Here is a 13,706-nt window from a genome sequence, read left to right as displayed (position 1 = left end):
AGGAAAACTCAGTGGTAAACAATTAAACTGGTGTTAATTGGCATAAAATCCGTAACCTGGCTTGCCAGGTAACATAATCTGTACTCCCAGGGTCTCACGTGGCCATTGTTTCTTGGGTCTTGTGGGATTTTAGGAGTGCACAGTCTTGTCTCCTGGTTATTGTTTAATGAGGGCCTTCTTGTGGCAAAGGTCAAAATCGCCATGATTTTTTAAATTGCTTTTTAATTTTATGTGTGTGCGTGTTTTCTATGCATTTATCTCTGCACCACTTGTGTGCCTGGTGTTCATGGAGGCAAGAAGAAAGCATCTGATCTCTGGAACTGAAGTTACAAACCACTGTGAGCTGCCATGTGGGTGCTGGGAACCAAAACCAGGTCCTCTGAAAGAGCAGCCAGTGTTCTTTCCTCCCAGCCTCTCTGCAGCCCTGACAACAGACTTTGCAAACAAAGCAGGAAGTGATGAGAGACACTGTCCACTAAGATCTGAACTGTAGTGTTGCCCGCTAGTCCACTCACAGTCCCCTTGACCAAAGGAGAATTCCCTACTCTGCTGACCTGCAGAGAAGAGGAATCTTATCAGACAAGTGTTGTACAAAGCAGCAGGCGTCAGATCCAGAAGGACTTGAAGGTAGTTCAGAACTTGTGTTTACAACCAGATAGGAACAACCTGGTTAGGAAGCCAGTTTTACTGTGTGATGGGGGGGGGGGTTGCTGCAAGGTTGAGCTTTCCCTGTGGACACATCATACTGATAACCTGCCTCAGCAGCTTTCTGTTTCTAGCTTTCAGAGAGGTCAAATGTAATTTCTGTAGTAGGTGTTGTTTTCACTTCTTAGGGTACTGTATTCCTGTGCATACTAATCACTGTCTTTACCACACACTTCTGACACAAAGTATGAGGGGTTCCCCTTACTCAGTTCTCTACACACTGCTCTTCACCTCATTTGGTACTAAGTTCTGGAGTTAGTGCCAAACTTGTGAGTTTAAAGGCTGAATCTCACTCAACTGACCTCACTCTGGATGCCTGTAGCAAGCAGGTCCTGAGTCTCAGGCTACTTATGTTGTAGGCTCCAGCTCACTGTCTCTCAGGACCATGTCCTCCTTAGATTTGGTAATTCACTATAAGGACTTGGGCTGCAGGAAAGAAAGCCATTTCCTCACTCCATAATGAATGGCATAACCCAGCATGACACACATGCTGTAAAGTATGTAGGGGTTTCAGAACCTCGACCTTGTCTAGCCCTGCTACCCTCCCTGCACCGTGTGTGTCCACTGCCTGACCAACAGATGTCTTACTGTGTAGTCTGGTTGATTATGGGATACTGGTGATTGTTAGAGCCTCTGCTCCCCTACCCTCCTTAGAGTTTTGGGGAGCGTGATGGCAATCCAGGCTTCTCTGAACTTGTAGAGGCTCCATCGCATGCTCTATTAGCACGGGTTGATGGGAAGGGGCAGTTTAGCAGTGAGAAAAGCTACTCCTATCACTCAGGAAATCCCTAGGGGTTGAAGAGTTCTATTTGAAGGACAGAGACTGAGGATGTGTGTTTTATTTTGCTGCATATCTGTTATTTGCATCCAGTCTAGACGAGTTTGCTGTTTGATTGATGTCACTGGATATTTGCAGAGCTGTTGATTATTAAGGTGATAGCATATCATGAAAGTGGTCTGGAAGGAGCCAGATTGTCTGCTTCTGAGTCCGAGCTCCCACACTCACTAGCAGTGTGATACTGAATCAGCTAGCTCTTAACCTCAGAAATATTGGGAACATTAAATAAGTCAATACCAGAAGTCACTTAGAAAAGGGCAATGTTTGTAATAAACACTTGAGTGTAAGGTAAATGTTAATTACCATAATCATTATTAACATCATTATCAAACTTGAGATCAGGGCTCCAGCAAGGTGATCACGGGAGGAAAGCTCTCAGGCAGGAACACAAGGTGGCTGGGTTCTTGTCTAGCTGATAACTCATCAAACTACAGTATTGATCTAGAACATGAAATGCTATAGGTTTTCGATTAGGATGTAAAAATGTGAGGTTGTGTGAACTCCTTTCTGTTAGCTGGGTAATATAGGATCAGAACGAAGAAAGCAAATTGAAAACAAGCGTTTCAGGAGTAAACTGAAGGCTACATCAATTAGTTTGACAGGTTGTTTTCTTTGTAGGCAGGTGGTATTTTTTGTCTTTGTTTTTCTCTTAACCACAAAACCTGTAAAATACTTCACTGGCTTAATTAGTCTTGCTTAATTAGCCATTATCTGATGACTATATTTGTTTTTCTTTTTCAAATACAGGGTTTTTGTTGTTGTTTTAAATATTGTAGTTTTTGCAGGACAGGGCTGCAGCTTGAGTGTTTTGTTCCAGCCAACAGCACAGTGGCTGAAATGGGATCGGCTCCTGGCAGATCTTTGCTGGACACAGAATCCAAAGAGCACAGCCCTCCCTGGCTGTCCCAGTGCTCTCCAGGGCCTGCTTGCCCTGTGCTGGGTGGGGTGAGCGGCTGTGGAGGAGGGAAGTGGTGAAGAACTCTCATATGTGCTGCTTACTCTCATATGAGGACAGTAGAGCTGAGCATTCACTTTTATTGTTTTTTTAAAAGTCCTTCTCTTCTCAAATCCTCTTTAGTAGTACAGTGGACTGGCGGAGTCTTGGAAGGCCTGCCCTGCCAAAACCTCCATTTAAGGAAAACTGTCTTGCTCCCAGCCCTGACTACTGAGTCTTCCCTTTTGTAGGTAGCCATAAACCCTGGCTGTGACTGTGTGGACTCTGGAAAACCAAACGGTAAATTGTATTTTTCCCTAAAAGATAAACTCAGCACTCAGGAGGCGGACAGGAGAAATGCCATAAGGTTGAGACTAGCCTGGGGTACATAATGAGTTCCAGACCAGCTTGGTCTACAAAGCGAGACCCTGTCTCAAACAAAAACAACAACTTTTACAACGCAGAAGAAACAAACAAAGCTAATAAATAGATTGTTTTGCAGACTTAAAGCTGTGAAATGTGGACCAATGATTCTGGTAATAAGTCTGCCTTTAGAAGTACCTTGAAGTAAAAAGCTCCAGTCTGTTCTGAGGTGTTAGGGAGGAGGAAAGACAGGTTGAAATTTGAGAATGCTGCTACTACTGTGACAGAGGGAATCGGATATTTGGAATAAGCTGTGTAATATGGAAAGTGACGGAAGACTGACTGCCTACTTGATGGATTAATAAAATAATTGAAGTAATTTTTGAGCTATTGCTGTCTACAGCTAGTATTCTGGCCCAGGAATGTTGCTCTGAAAAACACTTAAGCCTCTGGTTTTCAGCCAACTGCAACTTTACCTACTAAGGAATGTTTGGCAACAGCTCACAGCTGGGGGCAAGGGGGCTGGAATCACTGGATTACTGGGAGTAAAGGAAAGGGATGCCACTAAAAAATCTACAGCTCCCTACAAAAAAAGATTTAACTGGCTCAAAATACTGCTTATTTTCACTCACATTGAGACACCCTGGATAAACAATCACAAATATGAATTTCATGGAGTACTTGTTGTGTTGTAGCTGACGTTTCACTCCCTTTTCAGAGGCGAGGACAGAAATGGAGGCCTCGGTGATCCTGCCTGTCCTGAAAAAGAAGCTGGCCTTCCTGTCAGGTGTGTGCTCTGGAAGCTAAGCTGCTTCCAATTTGCTTGAAAGAAATACATGTAATTCTTTTTATAAACTTGTTTTTAAAGATTTATTTATTTTTATATGCACTGATGTTCAGTCTGCCTGAATGTGTATGTGAGGGTGCCAGATCCTCTGGAACTGGAGTTACAGACAGTTGTGAGCACCATGTGGGTGCTGGGAATTGAATGCAGGCCCTCTGCAAAAGCAGTCTGTGCTCCCAGCTGCTGAGCCAGGGCTCCAGTCTCTATTCAGGTTTTGTTTTCACGGCCTTTCTTTGATGAGTTGCTGTGATGTCACTGCTGGTTCCTCGAGGTCTTGTTTTTATTCTGTTCTGTGATTGACTAAAGTGACCACCACACTGCTGAAATCACAACTTCTTACTTCTGAAGGAAACATTGAGTAGTAAGTGCCGCCGATGGGCTAGCATGTCAGCGGTTGTTCCAGGAGTGAGTTGTTCGGATCCCTGTCCTCTCTCATTCTCCAGAAAACTTCCACTGCACTGGAAGAGTTACAGAATGCCACTTCAGCTCTTCCCTGTACTGTGCTGAATTTGCTTAATGTTATTAATATGAAGTGTACATCCACTAGGATGATCTAAGGGGAAGGTGGAGGATCCTCTGCTCCCGAGAGAGCTTTGGTGTGGTTCATTGCACACAGTGACTTTGGCATCTGAATAACTGAGTTTATCGGCAGACTGTAGGCTCTAGAGTCCTACCATATAGGTTTGCTCAGACTGTAGTGTCTTTCTTTTTCTTTCCTTTTCCTTGAGGCCTTGTCATTGTCTTGATAATTCTAATTTCTTTTTTAACCCTAAACATCTGATCATCTGATGTGTCTTCATAAGTTGATGTGTTTTCCTGATGAAGATCATAAAGGACAAAAAAAAAAGCTGAAATCTAATGTTTGTGTGTTTTTAAAACTTGTATTATCATTTGGCATTTCATTTGTCTCCATGGTGTTGTATACAAATAATATTTTAATTATTACATTTGCAGCCTTTTAAATTTTATAATGATTGTTTGATAATGTACATTATTGGAGGTGTCTGTGCACCTGTAGAATCCCAGCTTTTATAAGGCTAGGGCAGGAGAATCAAAGATTAAGGCCAGTCTATGCTCTAGAAGATTTTTGTCTCAAACAACAACTGAAAACCAACTAACCAGCCAACCAACCAACCAACCATCCAAACATACCAGCTGTCTTGAAGGCATTGGGTGTGCCAGGAAGCTTGTTTCTGTTTGTCTTGCTCCCATATTGAAGTGCCTGTCTTCCCATGCTGCTGTCCCTCCTGGATGCTGCTGTTTTCTTCCCACCTGTAACATTTGGTGTCTTACAGCATTCGAACCTGTTGATCGGAGCTGTCCTGGAGGTCTTTGTTTCTTTCTCTTGCATTGTGACTCTTACACTTTGACATCAGTGGTTATTTTCTTACCCATAGTAAAAGCTGAGGGTGTGGAGTTCAGGGTAGTATCATCTTGACCTCCCCAAAGAAAAATCCCAAAGTGTCACTCACAGTCTAAATGTGAACCCCTGTGAATTTAGTTTAAACACACAAGTAAAGCTTGTCAGCTTTGAAGAGCAAATGAAAGTTCCCTTACCCAAGCCATGCATGGAGGTGTATATTTTCAATCCCAGCACTCAAGAGGCAGAGGCAGAGGCAGGTGGATCTCTGAATTTAAGGCCAGCTTGGTCCATGTTGAGAATTCCGTGACAGCCAGAGCTATGTTGAGAGATTCTATCTCAACAAAACAAAAGAAACAACAAGTGCCTTGCCAACTCTTAAATTTTTATGTCTTGACCATTATAGCTTAAAGCCAGTTTATTCTCAAACTTTTTTTTAATACTAAAGAAAAATCTTTTCATACCAAGAGAATCACCCAAGGGCTACTATCATTTGGAATCACCTGTGTAATCCATTTTTTTTAAATTTATATTCTAATCAACAAAAATGCTATTGAATCACTGTGTATTAGGTCGAACCCTCTGAAATTGTGGTTTATTGATGTTAGACAAAGTGGTTCAATATCAACAGTTGCATAGAAAATAGCCCTTAATGGCTGTCATGCCTCGAATTGCATTTCTGTCACTAATGGAAGTCTTTTCACCTCAGGCTTTTCAGTTTTTAGTGATGAATTGCTAGAGATTATACAGAATTGTTTTCTTCGAGATTTGCTGTTTTTGTTTTTGTTTTTTTAACCTTCTAAAGCTGTTGTAAATGTCACTTGGTTCTGACAGTGGGCTTCAGTATGAGCAAACATGAATGGAGATTTGGAAGATAGCTGGTGTGAATCAAAGTTTTACAGGTTCGCTTGATTCATATGCTGTGCTGGGAATTGAATTCAGGGTCTTCAGCAGATAGGCAAGCTGTATCCATAGTCCTTGGTTGTGTAAGCATCTCATTTTGTAGTTCAGGCGGGCCTTGAACTTGCTGTCTGCCTTCTGGCCTTTACCTCTCAAGTGCTGAGATTTCAGGCATGTTCCATCAGGCTGGGTTTACAGGTTACATTTTACATTGAACATTTAGGGCAAATAGGACAGACTTAACACACATGAGATTTCGGTGTGTTCCACTCCCTGGCTTTTTGCTGGAACCTCCAGGTCTTGCTCCACATTCTCAACTGTACAGGGCTGTGTCTACTGCCGTGTGAGCAGTTTGCAGTTGGCTATCCTGCCTGTACACAGCGGTAACTCAGTGTGTTATTTGCTGAATGAATCAATTAAATCTATCATGTAGGAAGGCAGCCTTCCGTTGCTTCTCATATTACATGTAGATTTATGTTTCTTATGTGAGTAAAGTCAGGTCATCTCCCATCATGGGATGTTCTTGTAACTTGTTTAAAAAATTCTACAGCTTTTCCTCAAGACTTTACTTTTCTTATACTTATCACAGCTTATTTTTCTTAAATCATCTTTTTCTGCTGCCTCAATCCCTTTTTATAGTATTTAATGGATTTTCTATGAAGATACAGTGTAGCAAATTAGTGATAGTAATTCATACTCTTATTATGACTTAAAGCTTTTCTTTCCAGATGCAAATTTGTTTTACTTGGAAACCCTGATTGTACTGGGCACACAGGAAGTGTTTGCTGTGTTGATTCAATTAGGCAGCAGACTAAATGGAAGAAAATGAAAATGATTTTGGTTTTGATGAAGATTTCAGAGATGCATTTTCTTAAGCATACTTATTTATTTACTTTTTTCCTTTACTACTATAAGCATATATAAACTACAGATAGTCATTAGATATTTTCCAAACTATACTCTAAACCTATAATTGTTTTAATAACAATGGATTAAAACATTATTCGTATTTCATCTTAATATCTGATAAATCTTAAATGTTTCTTTTCTGTAGGAGGAAAGGACAGACGCAGTGGACTCATCTTGACAATTCCGTTATGTCTTGAACAGACAAATATGGATGAGCTGAGTGTCACTTTGGATTATCTACTCAGCATTCCAAGGTGACTCTAAAGGTGTCTTTTTCTTCAATTTCAATATTGTTTCCTATTGATTCTTGCTATTGAAGTATCACATACTTTGTCAGCAGTGAAATTACAGTTTAAGGCTAGTACCAGTGTCTGATAACAGTACATAGATGAAAAACTGTACTGTTGGATGCACTGCACAGCACACAGATTTCTAAATATGTACTTTCAGCCTTTCAAGAACCATTAGGTTAAGCATTTGTATATCATGGAGCTTCAGAAAGAAGTTAGAGGCAAGGGAGAGGCTCATGTCTAAGGGCACGGCAAGATCGGAGTCCCAGTGCTCGGCACACATGTAAGAAGTTGAGCATAGCCTCTTGTAAGTCCACCTTTAACCCCATTACTGTGATTGGCAGAGACGGAAAAATTGCTAGGGCTTGGTGGCTGCCAGCCAAGGTCTAGGCTTAGTTAGTGATCCTGTTTCAGGAGAGTTGATAGAACCAGGACACCTGATATCCCTCTCTGGCCTTCATGTGCATGCAGGTATAGACATCTACACAGACATGTAACACTTCGCGCACACACACACACACACACACACACACACACACACACACACACATACACACACACACACACATACAGGAAAAAAGAGAGATACCTTAATCTACATAAACATCTTTCTTTTAGTTCACTGCTTCACTATGTTAAGTTATAGTCTCTAATATGAGCAAAATCTTTTAGTCTTCAAATTTTTTCTTTTAAAAATACAAAAAAAACCCATATACATAATTTAGCTTATGGGTCCGTGAGTTTTTAATTCTCATAGTTCTTGTCTGAAGAAAAATCTCAAAAATTCCTGTTTGCTTAATTCTACCAGCCACTTCAATATCAAAAAGAGGGCCTGCAGAGATAGCTCAGCAGTTAGGAGCGCTTGCTGTTCTTCCTGACTTCAGCTCTCAGCACCCACATTAGATGTCTTGTAACCACCTGAACCTCTAAGAGATCTGATTTCCTCTTCTGGCCTTTGAGGACAGGTTCCCCACTTCTGCTTTGCCATCCACAACATTCATGACTTGTATGGTAGGCTTATGCTCAGGCTAGCCCAACACCACACGTGCCTCTGCGCTTTGATGGATGGTAGCCCATGGTTCTGGCATCTCCACCATTCTGGGGTCTCTACTGCAGCCAAGGCTGCACCTTCACCAATGGTCTTTCTTGACCTCTCACAGTGCTAAGTCTTAGCTTCTCTCCAGGACCCCTTCAGTCCTGCAGCCATCATGGCCAGTTCCATATGGGGATACATTTCGGCCTCCAGCTGAAGATGCAGCTATGCGTGGTCCTCTCTGGGCTACAGCTTCTGAGTACTGTGTTGACCTCAGGGAATATTCCCTAAATTTTCAGCACAGATTTTTTTTTTTTTTTGCCTCAGCTAACTAGTAACTATTGGCTCAATAAAGCCAAGGCTTCACTTTAGTGGTGCTGGTCTTTTTTAACCATAGCTGATTCTTCAGCCACAGATTCTTAATCCAAAATATCATACAAGAGGTTGGAGAGATGGCTCAGCGCTTATGGACACTGGCTGCTTTTCTCGAGGTCCTGAGTTCAATTCCCAGCAACTACATGGTGGCTCACAACCATCTGTAATGGGATCCGATGCCTCTTTCTGGCATGCAGGTGTATATGCATGTAGAATACTCATATACATAAATAAATAAGTTTAAACAAGCAAACATTACACAAATGCGATAGTCTTTGAGGGGCGCTCAGACTTTCCCCAGAACTGCGCAAGTCAAGTCTCTATTGTCTACATTGCATTTAGTATTATTTTGCCAATTCCCACAATAGTTTATTAACCTTTGAGTGCTCAATGGCCTCCACAATATTTCCACAGACCTTCCAAAGCTATTCCAATTTCAGCACCACACACTTGGTGCCATCAGAGGAGCAGTGCCTGCTGACCTGCTCCCAGGGTCATGGTTATCTACCTATGCACTTGGTGCCAGTGTCTATCCTAGTTTCATTTCTTTTGCTGTAGTAAACACTGTGACCAAAGCAACTGGGGGAAGAGAGGGTTTATTTGACCTATGGTTCATCATCTTGGGAAGCCAGGGCAGGAATTCAAGGTAGGAGCTTGAAGCAGAAACCAACAGGAGCTTGTTAACCTGTCCCAGGTGTGTGTTTAACCACCTTTCTTATACATCCCAGACTCAATGCCGAGTTATGGCATTGCCCACAGGCCAGTCTGACATAGGCAGGTCTGCACTGAGGTTCCCTCTTCTCAATGTGTCAAGTAATCAACAGAACTAACTAGGGCACAGACCTACTTCCATTATAGAAGGATCATTTAATGATTTGTTGCTGCTTGCCTTACAGTATTGGAGAAGTACAAATCTTCAAGTAAAAGTTTTATTCCTCTCTTTCTTCCCCTTCCCTTCCCTTCCCTCCCCTTTCCTTCCCTTTACCTCCCTCCCTCCCTCCCCCTCTCTCTTTCCTCCTTCCTTCCTTCCCCCTTCTCTTTCTTTCTTCCTTTCCTTTCTTTCTTTCTTTCTTTCTGAAAAGGAAAATTACCAGAGCATTATAAATTTCCATTAAATGATGAACTCCTCATTTTAGGTAACTAAGATTAGGTAGACTCACAGTTAATAATCCTGAAAATAGCTGCTGATTAACCATCAGGGCCAGCTTCCCTGTTTGCTAGTTGAGGAATTGAAACTAAGTGGTTTGGGTTGCTCAGGATCACGCACCGGTTGTCTGTCATAGAGTGAGGCTAGAATCTGCTGTTGGTCACACTGACCAACAAGGGTTTTCTTTGTTGTTGTTGTTCTTGTGTGTTTCTTCAAATTAGTAGAAATCATTGTAGCTGCATTTGCTGTGAAATCTGTTTTGGAAGTTCAGATGAAATGCAGAGTTCACAGTTTAAGAGCGGGCACAATGACTCAGTGCATAAAGGTGCCTGCTACCAACTCCTAACTGCCAGTGTCACACTCAAGACCCCTGTAGTAGGAGGAGAAAGCCAAGTCCTGCACGTTGTTCTCTGACGTGCCTCATGTGCACTGTGGTATAACCTACACACATCATAAATAAGTAAGTACAGTGTAATAAGAACGGGCAAGCAGGACTCCAGGCCCACACATTACTTTTCCATGGATGTATCCCAACACTGTAGCTTGTCTTTGAGGCTGAGTTCACAATGAAGCGTTCACCTGGGAGGAGGTTGCTATGACAAACCAGACTTATGGAATCACATTCAGCCTGCAAGAAGAGCAAGTAGCTAAGGCTAAGAGAAGGCAGAGCAAATCAACCCACATCTCCTGACTTGTGTCCACTCAGAACTGTGCATGTAGTGGGTCAGGTGGTGGAAGGCCAAACAGCCTAAATGAACTAATGTGCTTGGCTTGCCTCTTCTGTCTTATACACACACTACAAACTTAGTGACGTACTTAACTATAATTCTTGATTTTTTATAAGTATTATTTAGTTCTTCATAAGTTTTCAGAGTTTATGCTATTTCACTAATGATGAATGTGAAGTAGACACTGAAGCACTTTGTTTCTGTCTTTTCATATTCTGGGAAGGGAGACGGTGTTATACTTTACGTTTTTCACTGCTCTGTGCTCAGCTCCAGTTTCTGCCTTTATTTCCCTGATGGCTTCATTTTCTTCAGTGCTCTGTGTACACCTATGCGGGTTTATAGGACCTGATAACTGGCTATTGGGAACACAGTAGTTGTTTGGTGAGCAAGCTAGTGGGTTGCTTTGATTTTGTTTTTGAACTTTAATCATACCAGCCCCCAGGATTGACTGTGGATGGGGATCTGGAGGTAGATGTAGAAAGCATTCCCCACATCTAAGGAAGCAGTAGGTAATATTCAGTCATTCAGTTTTCCTGTCCCTCTGAGAGGAGCCGTGTTCTCTCACCCCATGAGGGAACAGAATGGTGAGCACAGACAGCTTGGCCAAACCCGGCAGCAAACTCAGTCTGCCACTAAGCACTGTGTTCCAAGTCTGTCTCCTCCCACTATGTCAGGATCACGGTCGTGTCCAATCAGAGCTTCTAGTAAATGCTCGTAAGACCTGGAACTGCTACCTCTGGTAATTGACAAGATGCCTAAGTATTACATTCTAAAAGAAACCCTGGGTATCTTTAAAAATTATTTAAATAGCACTTGGCAATATGTAAAATCGTGCTAGTTTCAAGTTCAAAAAGAACTTACTGTGAGATGGAGAATGTCATGGTTAGAAACCACAGAAACCATCTTCTGGCTTTGCATCCTAAGTCTTTTATAGGATGCCCTATAGGAACTGCTCACATCATTCCTAATAGAACTTCAGAAGGAAGAGTCTGAAGGAGATGGCACAAGGCACACAGACATTGAGGCCAGAAGTCTTGGTGACTATGTGAGAGCCTATGGGGGCTCTTAGGTGTTCTAGGTGTTGAGCAAGTAGGGAATGAAACAGAGGAGTGGTCAGCATTCCCTAAAGGCCAGACACACAAGTGCCACAAACACATACTCACATGTTAGGCACCCACATGCCGAGAAAGCAGACATGGAGACTCAGGAGCATCAGTGGCAGCTTACTAAATAGTGAGGTGACATTTTACCAAGATGATGAAATGAAAGAACATTGTCAAGTGCAGAGGCCCTGAGGCATAGGGCAATTTAAAAGAGGAGCACAGTGCTAGGAGAAGAGGCTGGGCTCAGTCACGACCATGTAGGTCATGGTCTGGGATCACAGCCATTCTATTCTGACTCAGCTTTGTCAGACGTCATCGCCCATGCCCTTCTGATCTCAAAGCATTGCGCTACAAGTTAACAGTCTTAGTAGACGAACATTCTGATACTCTGCAAGCATGTTCTCTGATGGAGAGGAATTCTGTACACAGCATTATAATAAAAGGATGGTCAGCCAGTGCTGACACGTATCAGCAGGACTTTGAGCAAAAGAAGAACCCTTAGAGAAAATCAAGAGATAGTTACGAGCATGGGGTCCTGGCCCTGGAAAGCCCTCAGAAAGCTCTCCTGAGTTGGAAGTGAGGCTATTCAGTATGCTCATTTCTTTTAAAGAGCTGTTTTAACCCAGCCTTGTTACCCCTGAAAGGCTCTGAGGAGTCTGGGTCCCAATTTTTTTCTCTCTGTTTATTGCTCTAAACAGATATATGAATCTTAATTTATAGCACCCCAGGCCTGTGAACATGCCTTTTGCAAAGCATCTGAAATACCATGTGGTTGGCAGTTTTGAAATAGTATCATAGGGTTGTGTATATTTTCATTTTCTATCTTAGTGAAAAATGTAAGTAAATTAAAATTAAAGGTCTTTTTAAGTACTCTAAAAGATTCAGTGTTTTATCCTTTAAGATCGTTACAGATGACATTTTCAAGCTTCATTACTTTCATAGTATTAACCTGCAGATTAATTTATTATATGTGTTGAAATATTAAATTTTTTTTAAAAATGTATTTAACAAATGGTTATGAGTCCTACATTTCAGGATTATAGGTGCTAATAAGAAAGCATCAAGCATTGGGAGTGGTGTGAGTACTTGGGTAGCAGGCCCACACTGGAAATTTTTGTCTTGGCTCCATTTCTTCCAAACTTCTTTGAAGCCTTAGGAGACTCTAAGTTCTTGCCTTTCTCCAGAGGCCACTCAGCACCCAGCCCCCTGTCTTGGCTGGCCTTTCTGGGCTTGTAGTCATACTAAGGCATAGAAGCCTTTGTGTATGCATTATTGGTGCAGACTTCTAGGAGTTTCCTTGTTGCTTGCACCTACAAATACCAACTGAGTGTCTGGTCAAGTGTTTATCTGCTATTGTAAGCCTAGACACACACACACACACACACACACACACACACACACACACACACACACACTTTATTTTTTGCAATGCAGATCCCAACATTGAGTACTTACATTTTTAAAACAAATTTCACTAACTTGTCATAAAATACCCTTCTAATAAAGTATGCACCTCAGTGGTTTGTAGTATAGTCATAGAGTCATATGACCCTACTGACTCCAAATAGTGTTCATCAGTCCAAAAGAATCTTTGTATATTCGCAGCCCCTCCTCATTTGCCTGTTACCTCCTACGTCAGTCATCCACTGATCTGCTCTGTGGATTTGCCTGTGCAGTATATTTTGTACAAGACAGATAACATTTGAATGTTCCTGTCTGGCTTCCCAGCGTAATATTGGGCAGGGCCATCTGTTTTGTAACTTGTATCAACTACTGGACAGTTGTGGCTCTACTATACATAATGTACATAATGTAACAGTAATAACAGCTTCACTTTGTCTTTAGAACAGAACTTTTCCATGTAGTGGCCATTACCTTTAGCAAATATTTGAACAATTAAATAGAGTACAACATATCTCAACAATACCGCAGATAGCATTTGCTGGTCACATGACTAAGAATGATAAAATCAAAGCAATGATGGATCAGTTGTGGCACATACAAGCTTTCAGTCAATTTGTAAAGCAAGTAAGACCTCATCCTGTTAGATTTCCTATGGACAAAGAAACCAGTCTGCAGGGGTTTAGTAATAGTTTATTGTTCTCCACCTGTTTTAAGCTATCTCCTCATAAATCCTAAATTCTGGTAAGTACATGAGGCATGTTGCAGTTGGTGGT

At 41.8% G+C, this 13,706-nt stretch overlaps 1 protein-coding gene across 5 annotated transcripts in view; it reads left to right on the top strand.

Annotated features, from left to right (window-relative positions):
- Positions 1-13,706, top strand: part of Sestd1 (SEC14 and spectrin domain containing 1) — a 94,288-nt gene that overhangs the window by 37,095 nt on the left and 43,487 nt on the right. For 4 of the 5 annotated variants that reach the window (XM_031370747.1, XM_031370748.1, XM_031370752.1 and 1 more), the window contains 2 exons: positions 3,559-3,627; positions 6,999-7,107. In XM_031370747.1, coding sequence (XP_031226607.1) covers positions 3,573-3,627; positions 6,999-7,107 — 164 coding nt within the window. In that variant the 5' untranslated portion in view covers positions 3,559-3,572. Of the gene's footprint in view, positions 1-3,558; positions 3,628-6,998; positions 7,120-13,706 lie in introns of those variants that run through there. The other variant, XM_031370751.1, reaches the window with a different exon arrangement.

This window comes from Mastomys coucha, unplaced genomic scaffold (assembly GCF_008632895.1).
Source record: "Mastomys coucha isolate ucsf_1 unplaced genomic scaffold, UCSF_Mcou_1 pScaffold15, whole genome shotgun sequence".
NCBI lineage: Eukaryota > Metazoa > Chordata > Mammalia > Rodentia > Muridae > Mastomys > Mastomys coucha.
This window is presented reverse-complemented; position numbering and strand designations above follow the sequence as displayed.